The sequence below is a fragment of the Periophthalmus magnuspinnatus genome, chromosome 1, assembly GCF_009829125.3.
Source record: "Periophthalmus magnuspinnatus isolate fPerMag1 chromosome 1, fPerMag1.2.pri, whole genome shotgun sequence".
Classification (NCBI taxonomy): domain Eukaryota; kingdom Metazoa; phylum Chordata; class Actinopteri; order Gobiiformes; family Gobiidae; genus Periophthalmus; species Periophthalmus magnuspinnatus.
In genome coordinates this window covers 28,553,270-28,570,286 of record NC_047126.1, presented here as the reverse complement: position 1 = coordinate 28,570,286, position 17,017 = coordinate 28,553,270, and the positions used below count along the sequence as shown (strand labels likewise).

Here is a 17,017-nt window from a genome sequence, read left to right as displayed (position 1 = left end):
TGCTGCATGAGGGCTCTCCCCCACTCCTGTCCAATGGTTCATCTTAAATTAGCCATGGGGGCTGGAGGCTCCCTCCCAGTGCTGACAGAAGGAGGAGCCAGAGCCTGTCAGTGTCTACTGTTTCATTATTACCTGCAAAGCCCTGTAGCATTTACCACACTGTGTGTCTGTGTGGCCACAGCAACAGAGAGGAGCAAAGAGGAGCGAACAGAGGGCCAGATCACCACAGACTTTTTACACTTTTATTCTGTTTAACCAAATACGGACCCTGCCATTGACTGAACCATTGTGCAGGACAACTAGCAGTGGACATGGCTGGTTGTCTGCAAAGCTACAGACTTTGTAAAAAGCAGACACTTCTGCTTCTTACATTTATATTGCACCTAGCTGCAGTGGGTGCAGAGCCATTTGAGCGCGCTCACTTGTATCAGCACAGAACTGGACCTAATGAAGACACTATCATTGTAGCTAATAATGGGATCAGGGTGCCATTAGGACGCTCTGTGTTTTTGGACCCTGTCAATGACCTGGTGACAGAAGTGGAGCCTGGAGATCGCTGCCACATCACAGTTTTGGACAATGACCCTTTATCCCAAAAACCTGGGATGCTTACCCCTAAAAAGTTCCCTTGTTCTTTTGGACCAGATGAAGTCAAATACACTCACTTTGGATCTCGAAGCCCCAGCAAAGATCGTGTCAAACTGCAGCTTCGGTACGACTCCCAGACGGACACCGTTATTATTCCTTTCATGTTGGAGGTAGAAGTTGTCTTCCAGCAGCTTGAAATCTTGACCAGGAATATGCCCATAAATGTAGAAAAGCTCAATGGTGAGAGTAACCCCATTGACAAAAAAGGCCTGGAGTTCTCATATGAGGATGACGTTACTCAGTGTAAGATTACCACTCTGGTCGGCGCTGGAGGTCTCCCCAGGTATGGCACTCTTTTGAATAACCCTGCTAGTGGCCAAATGGTTGACTGTGATGAGTTTGTGAAAATGGGCATTGTGTACAAGCACATAGCTACAACCAAGTCACCAAACAGAGATTATGTTCCAATGATGATTGAGCTGCAGGATAAGGATGGCAACACTATTATGCAAGAACATTTCCAGATGATGGTTAGAATCAGAGAAGGTGCAGAAAATAGTCCACCTAAGCCCAGTTTTGTGTCTATGATGATGGTGGAGGTTGATCAGTTTGTAATGACAGCTATCACCACTGACATGTTAGCAGCTGAAGATGTAGAGTCAGATGCAAATGATTTAATCTTCAACATAACCTCACCTCTGAACCCGCAGCAGGGTTACATTATCAGCACTGACGACCAAAACCTTCCTATCACATCTTTTTATCAGCGGGACATCAAAGACCTCAAAATAGCCTACAAGCCACCTTCAGAGGACTCAGATGTAGAGAGGATATTTCAGCTAGAGTTTGAAATTGTAGACACGGACGGCGCAGTTTCCGATCCTTTTGCTTTTATGATTGTGGTGAAGCCTATGAATACCTTAGCCCCAGTAGCTACCAGAAATACCGGGCAGCTTTTGTTTGAAGGGCAGTCCCGTCCACTGTCCAGCTCCCAGAATTTAGAGATTAGTGATGAGGACAATTTGGAAGATGTAAGAATAACTGTTGTTGATGGCTTAAAGCATGGAGATCTCACTGTCTTCGGGAATCGTAGGAAATTTTTCACACCAGCTGATTTGGATGCCGGTATTGTGGTGTACCAGCACGATGGGAGTGATACATACAGTGACAATATTATCTTTAGAATGACTGACGGCAGAAATGAAGTTGAATTTTTGTTCCCCATTACAATTGCACCAACTGATGATGAGCCCCCAATTATCAACGCTAACACTGGTCTTGTCTTGTTCAAAAATGAAGTTATGCAAATCTCCCCCTTTATTCTGAGCGCAACCGATATTGATTCTGAAGACTCTACAATTAAGTTTATCTTAGAAGCACCTTATTCAACTATAGGAGAGCTCCTACTAAGACAAATTGAGCCACCTTCTGACCCATCTCTTTGGAAATTCAGTGAAACAGATGAGATGTTTGAGCAAGTAGTTACTGAATGGTTCCAGCAGGACATTCTTGATGGGAAGCTGTTTTACCGCCACATTGGGCCTCACAGCACCATCACAGTTATTGACCAGATTGTATTCCGTGTGCAAGATGATAACGACCCTCCTAACCAGTCAGGAGAGAATGCATTTACAGTCAAAATCCATCCCGTTGATGACATAACCCCTGAACTTTGTCCAGGTACCACTCTCCACATGACAGTTCATGAGTATGAACGTACAGAATTTAAAAAGAAATTCTTGTGCTATACTGATTTAGATTCAGATGACAGGGATCTTAAATACACCATTATTAAGCCACCAACAGATACTGATGAGAACAATCCAGTTCTCTTGGGTGAAATTGTCCTAACTGACAACGTCGATGTTATAATTACAGAGTTCACACAGGCTCAGATTAACCACCACAAAATTGCCTATAAACCACCTGACCAGGAACTTGGGATCACTCCAAAAGTCGCCCAATTCACTTTTATTGTTGAAGATACAGCTGGAAACACTGCAGATGGACTATTCACTATTTTCCTTCAACCTGTAGATAACAAGCCACCACTTATCATCAACACTGGTTTCACACTTATGGAAAGGAGCCCATATGTGATAACTAAAAAGGAACTGTATGCCACTGACACTGACACAGATGATGATAATATTGTCTTCACCATTGTACAAGTTCCTCAGCATGGAAAGTTTCAGTTTTTTGGAATTGATATGACCAAGGGTGAGACATTTGTGCTGGAAGACATTACAAATGGCCGCCTTGCTTACATCCATGGTGGTGAAGAATCTGTCAGTGATAGCATCAAGTTAGATGTCAGTGATGGATTTCATGAGGTGCCAATCACAGTTAAGATCACAATTGAGCCAGTAGATGATGAGACTCCTACAATTATGCTCCCAGCTGGCCTGCTCGGGGCCTCAATTGATGTGCTAGAGAATGGGGCAACTGAGATTACAACCAATGTGATCCAAGGCCGTGATGAGGACACAGATGACCTCATGCTCACTTTCATTGTAGAAGAACCTCCTAAACTTGGAGAGATTCTTGTGAATGGTGCTCCGGCTGAGCGATTCACACAAGCAGATATCATCAATGGAGCTGTGGTGTATGCTCACACCTCTGGAGAAATTGGACCAATCAAAGAATATGACTCTTTCAATCTTACTTTATCCGATATGTCAGATCAGTGGGTTGTTGGCGGTAACAAGGTTCAAGGGGTAACTGTTCATGTCACTATACTTCCAGTGGATAGCATCTCACCTATTGTGAGTGTAGGAGAACAGTTTGTTGTAGTGGAAGGAGAAAAGAATGTTATAACACCTAACCATATTCAAGCTGAAGATGTTGATACAGACAATGATGATATCCTCTGCACTATTATTGTTCAGCCATCTTCTGGTTATGTGGAAAACATCTCCCCAGCTGCAGGCTCAGAGAAGTCCAGAGCAGGCACTGCTATCTCAGCATTTAGCATCAAAGACATTGCCCATGGCCATATCTACTATGTGCAAAGCATCCACAAGGGTGTCGAGCCTACAGAAGACCGCTTCACTTTCCGCTGCTCAGATGGTATTAACTTCTCAGAACGCCACTTTTTCCCCATTGTCATCATTCCAGCCAATGATGAAAAACCTGAGCTTTTTGTGCGGGAGTTTTTGGTGATGGAGGGCATGAGCTTAGTTATTGACACACCCATTTTAAATGCTGCTGATGCTGATATACCTGGAGATGAACTGAACTTTGAGATCATTAAAAATCCCAAGCATGGTGCCATAGTCCAACAGGTTAGCACTGGGACCCTCCCAGTGGTGACATTTGACCTTGAGCAAATCAAAGAGGCATCCAACATTGTCTATGAACATGATGATTCAGAAACCAAAGAGGATAGCTTTGTTATCAGGCTTTCAGATGGAAAACACTCAGTAGAAAAGACTGTTCTCATTATGATTATCCCAGTCGACGATGAGACTCCAAGGATGGCTATCAATGATGGACTGGATGTTGAAATTGGAGAAACTAAAGTTATCAGTAACAAAGCCTTAAAAGCTACAGATCTTGACTCAGAAGACAAACATCTGACTTATATTGTGCGTTATGGTCCAGGACAAGGATATCTTCAGCGTATCACCAAGCAGGGAGACGTTGTTGGCAATATTACACTGGGCATGAACTTCACACAGAATGAAGTTGACAATCAGTTCATCCAGTATGTACACACTGGTCAGGAAGGCATTCGCGACCTGCTAAAGTTTGATGTCACTGATGGTATAAATCCCCTAATTGACCGCTACTTTTACATCAACATTGGTAGCATTGACATGGTCTTCCCAGATGTTATTAACAAAGGTGTAACTCTCAAAGAAGGTGGCAAAGTAACTCTAACTACAGACCTTCTCAGCACAACTGACATCAACAGTCCTGATGAATATCTCACCTTTAGCATAACAAGAGCACCTAGTAGAGGCCATCTTGAGAGCACTGACCACCCTGGTGTGCCCATATCCACTTTTACTCAACTGCAGCTTGCTGGGAACAAAATCTATTACATTCATACTTCTGATGACGAGATGAAAATGGACAGCTTTGAGTTTGAGGTCACAGATGGGTACAATCCAGTCTTCCGTACATTTAGAGTATCAATTACTGATGTGGATAATAAGAAACCAGTTCTGACCATTAATAAACTGTTTGTTGAAGAGGGGCACACTAAGCTCATCACTCCATTTGAGCTGACAGCTGAAGACCGCGACACTCCAGACAAGTTTTTACGTTTTATAGTGACACAGGTGCCAGTACATGGACAGCTCCTTTTCAACAATTCTCGTTCAATAATTTCCTTTACCAAACAGGACCTTAATGAAAACCTTATTAGTTACAAGCACGATGGCACTGAGACCAGTGAAGACAGCTTCTCCTTCACTGTCACAGATGGAACCCATAATGACTTCTATGTATTCCCTGATACTGTGTTTGAGACACGCAAGCCCCAGATTATGACCATCCACATCAATACAGTAGATAATGGTATGCCCCAGATTGTGGTGAACAAGGCTGCTGCTTCACTCAAACTTCTGCAGACCGGCCATCTTGGTTTCCTGATTACTGGAAAAGTTCTTAGATCTGAGGACCGTGACAGCAACCAGAGAGTTCTCAAGTACATTATTACAGAGGCACCTCAACATGGCTTCATCATCAACACAGCCGTGGGCAATGACAGCGTCAGTACCTTCACTCAGGGTGAGTCCAAAATATTGCATTACATAGTATATATTTATATCAAATTTAGAATAGCCTGCTTATTTATGTTGTATGTTTACATAGCTCTTGCAAATAACCACAATTTAAAATGCTAGCTTGACCATAGGGTAAAGCTTCAGATTACGGCTGTGAAAAGTTTAATTGCTGCCCCAGGGATGAAAAAAATGTCTTGGATGTTACAGTTCCCTCAACTAACATAGAGTTTGTCTGCATTTGTCTCACTGACAGCTGATATTGATGACATGAAGATTTGTTATGTGCTGCAAGATACAAGCAATGCAACAAGTGACATCTTCTACTTCACTGTGCAAGATCAAGGTAGGAACTATTCTATTTTTATATTTCTACCTTCTTAAAACAAAACTTCATGCTTCCTATCAATCTTCCACTGTTTGCATCACAAAGACTTTGGGCAGCTGGCCATGACTGACACAGGTCCACAGAGCCCCCATCATTTTTGGGAGTCAAAGGGCACTTAGGCCAAACACTTACTATGGGTCGGTAAAAGTGGAAAAGATATGACTATGACATTCTCTAAGCTTTATTGTGAACAGACAAAAGAAGTCTTTCCTTAAGGCACTTCCCAGAGCTTTTAGATGTCCCCTTTCATCATGGGCTTAGAGTGACCCAAAGACTTGTATGGATCAGTGTAACAAGATACTGGCATTTTATGCTTACTCAAAATTGTTCACACCAGTTTGAAGATTTATGGTTTCCTGTTTTACTTAAAATAACTTTTGAAATCACAACAGAGAGTTCTAGAGTTTATTTTGTAGTATTGATTTTTAGTCTCTTTTTGCTTTTCACTGCATGAATACTTTAAATGCAGGTTTACTCAAAGCAGCCCTTTAATTAGCTTCACTCACTGACTCCTATGTTTGCTTTCCCTCTTTATTTGAGCTCCCAGGCAACATAGCTTAACCAGGTGCTCTCTTGCCTCAAACACGTTCACTGATATCAGATCTTAAACCAATTATTTTCAACCGCTGTTTGTATTGTATGAACTGGACAGAAAACATGGCAGACAACACACATAAACAGTTAAACCAAAAGATCAAGTGACCCCTCGGAGGCTAGTGGGCTACTAATGGGAAGTGTTAAAGAGGTGACTTAAAAAGGCGGTAGTATATATCCTGGGCAGGCCCGGACAGGCAGGTAGATGACATACTGATGGTCACCTTATCCGGGCGAAGATCAAAACTGTTAAGTGGTGTTTGAGTGGGAGGATAGATATTCGTTCTTTAAAGAAAAAAAAACATCTATAAAAATGTAATTAGACTTATTTAACTTAGTGTCAACAAAATAACCATAATAACCGTTTGTTATTAAGGGTCTTAACTGCCTCTATCAGTCACATCTCTGTAGTCCCTTCCCTATAGTGTGACAAGCCAACCTGAATATAGGCACTGATATGGGCAGCTGCTTAAGAGTCTTAGCAGCCTCTAAAAGATACCTGTCACACTCAATAATCATCTTTCCTGTATGCAAATCAAAAATAGACCGAGTTATAGGCCGTCTAATAAGGGTCCCTGGAATCTGGATTAATTTAAGCAACTCCCACAATATCTACCATTCAGCACTGGAGCTTATATACTATGGGCTAAACAGTCAATGTAACTATAAACTTTAATGAATTTATACTACTATTGGTCAGTCAGTCATTTTGTTTTAGTTTTGTCATCTATTGAGGGGTTGGTAATAGAAGCTGAACTCATTTTGCAACAGTCCAATCAATAATCATTCTAAATTAGTATAAGCGAAATACGATTTATTTTTTAATCTCTATAAAAACTTGTGTAAGACTTGATATAGAAGTGCTGGTATGTCAGTGTGTGTGTGTGTGTGTGTGTGTATATGTGTGTGTGGTCAGTGTAACACAGCTGAGTGTTGTAATACTGAAACAAGTGTGTCTTCGTGGGGTCAGAAGTGGACATTGAGTTTCACATCGTCAGTCTGAGTGGAGACCTGCTGCTGGTCACACACTAAATTCCTGTCTGGCGAGTGAGTGTGGCCCAATCAAGAGAGAAGTAAATCTTACGTTTTATTTCCTCATTTGTGTTCATCTCAAAATAGTTAATAGATTTATACTTATACTACCTTGTCAGAATATTTAATCAGCCTCTTAACTAGCAATACACTTTTTAAATGTTATTTTGCATAAAAGGCTTGTTCAGGGATTATTGCACATTTCACATTTATTTAATGATAAAGCAAGAAAGTTGTGTTGAAATGCTGACACTACTTTAGACACTGTTATGTTTAAGTCACTGAACTTTTAGTAAAAAAGTAAAAACAGGCGTGTGACCTGGTCAAAACCTGCCTACAGCAACTTTCAGTAAATATGGGTGCAATAAATACTTGTTTTTACAAGTGGGTCCACTGCTCACTCATATTGTTGTCCATCAGCAAACTCTGAGCCAAAGGGGAAGGACCTTTCTGACTTACAGTGCCACATGTCATGACATCTGTTGACTTTTCTGACAGCTTTAAAAGTATCTTCAACAAAAATGTTCTACTTTGTTCTGAAGTTAGAACACATTTAACTAAAATCTTGTGCGTGAGGACATAAAGAAACAAATATCCAATAGCACTATTACATGTTAGCAGCTCCGGTGTGGGATCTTTGACGCCGCTGCTCCCAGTGTTATGCGATCATTCCGAGTCAGGATAGGAATGCACTTCCTGGGAGACTGCAGGCTCCATGTCCGCAGACAGAGCCGGGCTGGGAAGTGCAGCAGTATCCCGTGCAGACAGGTGTGTACGTGAGAGGCAAGGCTTTTGGGGATCAACTTTCAAAGTCCACCATCCACTCACTCGCAGCTCTGCAGAAATCCAACCCAATGTCAGATAGCCTCATAACCCACAGGTTGGTGCTGGACTGCGGGCTGTGGTGGGTGGGCACTTCCTCGGGGAGCATAATGATATTGCTGTGTTGTATGTAGGAACTTGTAAATGAGCTTTGGTGTTATATTCACAAGTGGACTGCACAGAATCCCACTGTTACTATATATTTTGCTTTTGCTGCTTCTTTTGCTCTGCTGTTTTAACTGTTATTACTAATTTTACTTTGCCTGACCAGCCAGTCCCTTCTACGTCCTGTTTGAATCCAGAACGCTCTAGAATCGGACCATAGAGTGTGAAAATTTGAATCATGTGTAACTCATCTTCTCTTGAAAAATTCTCATATAATTCAGAACAAAATACATAACTTCTTTCACCTGAGATAGATATCAGTTCTCCAGAAATCTGCCCTGTTTCTTAGCCTCAGTCCTTTGTGTTGCTTTCTACATGTAAGCTGCCATGTTTGTTTTGTCATGAACGGACCGTGCGTGTCTCTCTGATTGGTTAATCCATCTGCCAATCATACCCCCTGGAACTGTGGAGACAGGATACAGTTCTAGACCCACTCGCCTTTGTAAAATTTTGTGGTTGTGGCTGGTCAGGTAAATATTTACAGCAATGCTATTAACATGGATGTAGTAGCTCTGGAGATAGAGAAAGTTGACTGTTAACTAACTTGAAGGTTGAAGTCTTAATTCTAGATGTTTTGGCACTATCAGACCAAAAAATCCATCAACCTTTAGTTCTTTATCGTTCAAGCCTTGTGAACATCATTACTACTTTTAGAAATTAAACATCATCTGTACCTCGTTAAAATCATCATTCTTCAAAGACATTTCAGTAACACGACTCTGTTTCTTTTCATCTCTGCATGTGCTGCCTCCTGTTGCGTCCGTGCTATATTCCGACTTCCTAACAGTGTTTTTGGATCTTGCATGTCACTCGTGTCATCAGTCTGTGGAGATTTACTATCTACACAGGAGCCACTGTAAGGCCCCCTGCTGGAAGAGGGAGGGGGGTTACTGCTGGAAGCCCCTTTTTCCCGTTTTCAAACTCAACCATGTTCTCACTATCCCTGCTGCATCCTCCCCTTCATACACCTCTGGGTTTTTCCATATAGTTCACCTTTTCACACATGACCCCGTTCATCCTCGCTGTTTTCCTGGTAATTTTTGGTTCTCAGGTGACCTTTCATTCCTCAGTGTTCCTGTTTCTGCCCTAATTCTTGAGCTTTGATTTATGCAGGCTGGAGGCGTGCTGGGGCGGGGCTTTATGATGTATGTGCGCGGCGGTTATTCTTATCTGCTCTCAAATGGCAGAGCTGTCGTCCGCTCTCGGCTGCTCTGTCATAGAGTTACCGTATGGATGCTGCTTGTGGTTTTTGTTCTTTTCATGTAAGCTTTCTTCAGGTCTGTCAATGTTATTTATTGCCATTGGGGTCATGCAGTGTAGCGTAACCAGAACAAAAGATCAATATATAGTTACTCGTGGTTAGGGTTGGGGATTTGCAATGTTGATCTTAAGTAAAATTTAATTAATACTACTCTACTTTGGGTCTATACAGTACCTGATAAGCAAACTAGATAATATTTGACAAATTGCACTGCCAGCTCAGTCCTTGTTATCTTAGCCTGCATCATCAGAGGTATAATACTCCCTACAACGAAAGCATAGGCAGACTGGACTACACTAGACTGGAATCATCATGTCTTGAGGGTTTACGTCCCCAGAACCTGATGGTAAATAAACTTCTCCTACGTTAGAAGGCAAGGCAAGGCAAGTTTATTTGTATAGCACAATTCGTACACAAGGTAATTCAAAGTGCTTTACAGAATAAGAAAGACATTAAAATCACACAAATCAAAACATAAATAATCACCCAATCTGCAACTCTCTCACCCACTCATTTGCACCCTTTAAAAACTCTCTCTTACACTCTTTAAACACTGTCTGGCTCAGTTTAAGAACATTCCCATTACTTTACAAAACTTTCCTGTCACTTTTCAAATACTTTCCTGTCACTTTTCAAATACTTTCCTGTCACTTTTCAAATACTTTCCTGTCACTTTACTATGTCTAATAAAAGTCCGTCAGTCCAGTTTCAGTCCAGTTTCTTTTATCATCATAAAATTACCATTAAAGGAGAAGAGTGCAGAATAACTAGAACTCCAACAATCATTAGGTATTTTTATAAAAAGCAAAATATGGCAATTGCAATGAAAGAAGCTTATAAAATGTTACAAATATGAATGTTACACGATAAGGAATAAGGTTGTTTGAGAGTGTGTCAACATGTGGTATAGGCCGATGGTGGTGACACTTCAAAACTGTCAGATGGGAGATTTACTACATCCTGTACAGAAGTAGCCTCCAGGTTCTGTGATGTGTCGATTTACGAGCCGCGCTGTAACCCTCCTCAAGGAATGATAAGTTATTAATACACATCATGCAAAATTCCCAACACAAATTTTTGGAACGCATACAGAAGCGCAAACTATTTTTCGACATGCAACAAAAACAAATGTGAAAACCTTTTGCATATCTTAATCCGACACAAGTGACACCTGCCTAAATGAATCGCTGATAAAAATAAGATTCAGTGATATGAAATAGCGTGCATAGCTGAGAGGCAGTTCTGTGTATTTATACCCGTGTAAGATTAATAGGGGAAATATAATAATGGTTATGCGTGTTATTTGATTAGGATATTCTTAGGAGGAGGTTGCTCGTCCTTGCATCATGCTCTATAGCGTCAAAGGCTTTCTCTGTGTGACCCACTATCACCCACTCGCATCTATGTATGGTGCGGTGCAAATGGGAAGAGCCAAGTATGTGCTGAGGATGCGCACTGGGCAGGGGGAAATCCAGAGCGATCGTGCCATGTATGTTTATATTTGCTTTAAAAGTCACTATGGAAAGCATTTGTAAAATCTGCAACGGCAACAACGCAAAAGAAACAAGTCAATAGAACCCGTTGAGAGGAACGCATCATTCATTCCACTGCTTTCATTAAGAAACTTTTTTAGTGGGGGGTTTATGACCTGCCTGTCTCTATAGCGATGCCGAGAATGTTCCTTAGTATGGCTTGACATATCGTATCTATGTCCAGACAAGAAGACAGGACAGGTCGAGCTGCGGAGAAAATCGCTTATAATTGAAGATATGCAAGGCAGATAAGTGTAATGCCATAGTGTGGGAGATTTTCAGGCAAATACAATAACATCTCCATGGTAACAAGCAGGAAGGTGACATAGTGCTCCTATATTAAGCTAAACAAACAAAAAACTTAATTGTTCTGTATGTATTTTAACAAGTCAATGCTAAAATTTGTGAGCTTGTGTTTTGGGGGTTTGTAAGTCTTTTGAAGCGGGTCATTATGGGATTTTCACCTTTGAGTTAAGTCTTAATTACGGTAGCTACACATTAAAAGGAATACTGTATATGCTATCAACTGCTATCATCCCATCTCTCATCTTTTTTCAGCTACGTCCATCTCTATCATCTGTCACATCAAACTGACCGAATAGCTGACACTTACAGGCACATTCGGAGTTAAGGTTAGCCTATAAAAGTTTTCATCTCAGCAGGACTTACGATGATTGCCATTTTGGAGAGCTAATGGTAATGTGAGCTCGCCCCTGGCTGCTTCTGTATGTATTAAGTTTGATTGGCAGACCATTTTAGCATGTGCCGTAAAACCGCTTCACATCCAGGCTGCCATTTTGATTTCTATATTATTAGCGTCTATTTTGAGTTGTGGTTGTCCTGGGCCTGCCTAGTGATCGCTAAGTTGTGGATATGTCGAGACAAGTAGATGCCCTTAGTATCTGACAGCAGACTTTAAAAAGGAAAGGACGGAGAAAGAGAGATTCCCGTAGGAGGAATAATAGCATAGTACTGAAATGGCCCACCCAGAGTGAGGCCTGCTGTCAGTTGTTTAGGCCCCTCGCTGAACAAAGATCGTGTTGGGGGAAAGGGCGGGTGGGTTAGGGGGGGGTGAGAGGTACAGCTGTCACTCTGCTCCACAGTACATGGGAATTTGGCGGGAAAGTTTTAGAAGGAGTGATGGACAAAGACAAGAGCCGGGCTGTGAGGTTAGGCTGATGTCGGGAGCTTCAGTTGGAGTTTTGCTTGTGATTTGGATGTTGCTGAATGTGTTTGAAAGGACTAGCTGATATTTTTTCCATCATTTATAATGTTTGCCGACATTTTGTTACACATCTAAATCTAGAAGGGATTAAGAAGTGTGCTGTGGACCAAGCAAATGTGCATTGAAATCATTGTTGGTTGCAGAGTATATATGAGAAAGTTGAAGCACAATACCTTACAATTCAGTTACAGTAGCTTTTGAAATAATAAGTAGTGTTGTTGTGATACTAAAACTCGATTTTGATACTAAGGAATAGACTTGATACTCATTACCGATTCAGATACCATGAGAATAATAAAAAAACCACTCTTTATTTAGACAGTAGAATGCAATTTTCTACTTCTAGTACTTTATTTTATATTACCATTTAATTCATCTAGGTATGTCGTCTAGGTATGTTCCATAGTGGTCCATGGGCTTATACTAGTTTATGTGTCTTATGCTTGTTCTGATACAGCTTGAGATCATTCTAAAGATATTCAGGAAAGGTTAATTTCTGTCCTGTTGATGTTGCTTTTTTAGTATTAGTGCTTGTCCAAATAAGTATCTAATTTTCATACTTTGTTTTTGTCTCAATCTGATGTCCAATGCTTTTGTCAGCCTCAATACTAAGCCTAAAAAGGTATCCAAAACATAAATTCACATTTGTTTGAGATGTATTTGTTTATCTTAGCGAACAATGCTAATGCAATTGAACATGAAAGGCATTTGGCATGTTGATGCTATGAAGTATCCTTAAGCCCTCTGCCAAAACATACAGCAGACAGCATTTTGACTTGGCTGCGTTCATTTGATAATCCATGATGAGAGCCACTGACTAAGCTTGTAGTGGTATCAACTCCAAACAGGCCGGGTGCCAGGGCACACTCTCTCCTCTCGCTCACAAACTATCTGATAATTGTACTGTGTCAGGGCTTTGTAACTCGACATGAGGCTGCCCGCACTGGTTTGATTCCCAGGCTTTGTATTCAGTCATGTAAGGAGGCGCAGACTGACTAACGATCTTATCAACCACTCTTCCCTCAATACAGCTGTTGTGGAGGCTCTTTTTAATATGCGATATGTGTGTTTCCTATCAACGCTGAAGAATTTAGGCCATGAGAAGCAGACATGATCCATGCGTCCTATATTTTTAGCTGTGACTGTTGGAAACCTGAGCGTGGTATATGGTAAAGCGCCTGTGCCCACTGTGTGCTGCTCTAAGGTGGCCTTTATTAACTACATGTACAGAACAGTCAGTACTTACCAATTGTTTTTGCATGCACTGATGTTGGTTCTGCAAACTGAGGAATATGAATGCGAATGACAATTGGTAACTTTTTGCCATGAGTTAAAAAACAACCACTGTAATTGTGCAGTTACTTTTTCATACATTTCTATTTTAAAGTGTGCTGGTGTTTGAGATTTTACTATTGGCTCAAAAGGCTTGTTTCTACATGTGGGCTGTACATGTAGAAACAGCCCCTTCCTGCAGTCCCTGTTGTTGGCATTCTTTTTGCTGGCAAAGCATAAAAAGATCAAATTTCCCTGCAGGTATAGCTTCTAGTGATACTAAGGAATAGGCTTGATACTCGATACAGAGTCCAATAACACAATGATAATTAAAAAAAAAAAACACTGTTCAGACAATACAACATGATTTTTTATGTTAAATAATAGTCTTTTATATTACCATGGGGAGTTATATCTATGTAATCCCTCAGTCATCCAGATCAGTACCATAGTCATGCATGAGCGTATACTAGTCTATGTGTCTTATAGTTGTTCTGATACAGCTCAAGATCATTCTAAAACTTCAGCCAAGGTTAATTTAGCCTGTTTTAGTATTGATACTTGCTCAAATGAGTATCTAGTTTTGATACAAGGTTTTATTATCAATTAGTATCTGATTTTTTGACAACCGTCAGAGCTTACACTGAAAGTAACCAAAATATGTTCCAAAGTATCATGTCAAAACTTGTAACTTCGACTTACTTCAACTTATTATCTGAAAATCCTCCTACAAGTGACCAAGTGCCCTCACAGCGTTGAGCATGTTTAGCAGTTAGGTCAAAAGAGGAGTAGTCAGGATGAGCGCTCATGCAAAACTAAATTGTCTCACCTCCCTGATCCGAAAACCCTATTCTTCCTGACCCATTTTTAAGGCTATAGTCACAGGTTTTTTACATTCTTCCGGTGTGAGAGGATGAGGCACGGAGCTGTTTTGCCGCCAAACTTCTTAAGTGTCTCCCAAGTGCTCAACCTCAGGGCAGTGACCAGAACTGAGCCTTTTGAAGGATTACAGTGGTCATGAGATAGTATGGATTAAGATTTATGGCTGTGGATCAGTGGCAGGTCACTCTTAGGGAGCTACAGAGGGTCCCATTGTGATGTTTTGACCTTTTCCCCCTAATCATTCTAGACAACAATTTCAAAACTATACGTGGTAGCCATAGGAATTAGGTAGAAATTAGCCAGATGATCCAGGTTCAATGGACTTTTCCAAATCGGGATGGCATTGTTAAGACTAATTTAGTGACTTTTGTTGGTCAGTCAGTTTATTTGTACCTGTATAATTCCTATGGCTACTAATTATAGAAAACAAAAGGTGTTCAATATAAGTAAAGAGGACCTAACAGTAGCTTTTAGCATTTCAAATTATTATTCTACAGCTGATATTAAGCTCTAAGTTCTTAGTTCTTGGTACGGAAGTTAAAATGTGATCAGCTAATAACTACCACTTAAGGATTATGTGTTGTTTTGATTATTTATGTAAAAAAATCAAAGATGTTTTGCCCTTCACTGAATACGGACTTATGAAGACATTGCTGGTCTTACCATAAGCCACAAGTGACAGACAATTCAAAGCTAATTTACTTTTCTCATAGCTCAGTGGTGTGTGGTTTGGGGAAGTCTAGTATTAACTTCTCATGTTACGTTCCAAAATTAAAACGCCTGTCCTTCCACTTATGTCTAAGCCCTAACTGTTTATATGCCCCAGTAATACATACCCTCAGCAAACCCTTACTTTTGTAATTGTAGAAGACTTAAAGTGCCTTCTTCCTTGTCTCTAGGCGGAAACAAATTGAAACCTCAGCCTTTCCGCCTCAACTGGGCATGGATCTCTCTGGAGAGGGAATACTACTTAGTGGATGAAGATGCGAAGTTTCTCGAGGTGACGCTGAGACGCAGAGGCTATCTTGGGGAGACGTCATTTGTCAGTAAGTGTCTAAATCTGCAGACCCTTTGAAAGTTGGTAAACAAACACGTTCTGAATCCTAGGATTGAGGCAACTGGAGGTAAAAGTGAAGTGGAACACAATATGATCTAAAGGGGGAAATCGGGATTACGCTCAGAATATCACAAAATATGAAAAATCAATAGGAGGTTAGTAAATAATAACTAAAAAGTGACATCAGATCCCAGTTTAAAGACATTTACTATTGTGTTTTACATCATTTGTTTATTCAATAGGACATTATGATCGACACTTAGCATTTTGACACTGAGATTTTTAGGTTTCACTGGACAAATACGTAAAGACATGTTGCCCTTACAATAGATATTTATTTTATCTACAGATATTTTACATACTTCAGCACAAATTAAGCTCATACAAAAGTAAGCTAATTAATATGTATACTCCGGAAATTCAAAATTGTATCTTATTTTTGTTATAAAGATTAGTAGTTGTATTTGGTGTCAGTTAAACATTAAAATGTGTTATGAGTATTTTACCTCTTGTTGCCTCTATTCTAAAATTCTGAACGTTTTAAAGACATAGCAGTCCAAAGGGTCTATAACTTTGATTTAAATGTTTAGTTTCTCTTTAAAATGTGTTATCTGACCTTTTCTGACGCCTCACACAAATTCATTTATGGGAAAGAAGATGACAGTAAACATCATTCCCCTATTAGCGTGCCACCATATACAAGATTTACTGCTTATTTAACTACCCCCTGACTCTGTATTCTCTCATTACAGCGGCATTCAAAAGGCCAGACATGTAATAAAACATTAACATTGGCCTTATTTGAAATCTTAACAGATTCTTGTAAAGCTGCTGAATGTCTCGCGTTTATTGGTGCAATCACGCCCAGAGAAGTGTGTGAGTGCATTGTTGTCTTGTTGGTTTGCCGCTCCATTTGCAGTCTCACTGTAAAAGAGCGCTGATTAAAAGTACACATGACCTTCTGGTGTAAAGGGCACCAAGAAACCACATACCAGCATTTAGGCCACACCTGACGCCACATATGTTAGCAACCTTGTGGGCTATTTTTGTATAGGATTGCGCATCATTAAGTGAGTAACAAGTCATACGACATTCAATAAAATTTGAGACATATTTAAAAAGTTGAAACTACTTCAGGTAAAATCATCTTAAATGTTTGAAAGTTATTACAGTAATTTGGCAGAAAAATTAAGAAATACTTTTGTGTGACAACAAATATCTACAAATGCAGTATCAATGTGCACAAGTATTACACAGAGCATAGCGTTTTATATTCTTACATTAAATACAGCTTGTGTTGTATCAGAAGACTTCAAGAAAACCTATGGTTGCTTGTGTCTGCTGTATAGTTATAATCTATGACACCCGTGGATAAATGTCCTCACAATATCTGCGATAAACAGCTCCACATTACAGCAGTGAGTTTTTGAATAGAGTTTTTTTTATTTGAACCAAAATCACAATACATC

The 17,017-nt window shown here is 40.3% G+C and overlaps 1 protein-coding gene across 1 annotated transcript in view; it reads left to right on the top strand.

The window, feature by feature from the left end:
- The first annotated feature begins 58 nt into the window (after positions 1-58).
- Positions 59-17,017, top strand: part of frem3 (Fras1 related extracellular matrix 3) — a 36,333-nt gene continuing 19,374 nt past the window's right edge. The window contains exons 1-3 of the mRNA XM_033967532.2: positions 59-5,325; positions 5,575-5,664; positions 15,391-15,537. Of these exons, the coding sequence (XP_033823423.1) occupies positions 312-5,325; positions 5,575-5,664; positions 15,391-15,537 (5,251 nt within the window). The 5' untranslated portion in view covers positions 59-311. The remainder of the gene's footprint in view (positions 5,326-5,574; positions 5,665-15,390; positions 15,538-17,017) is intronic.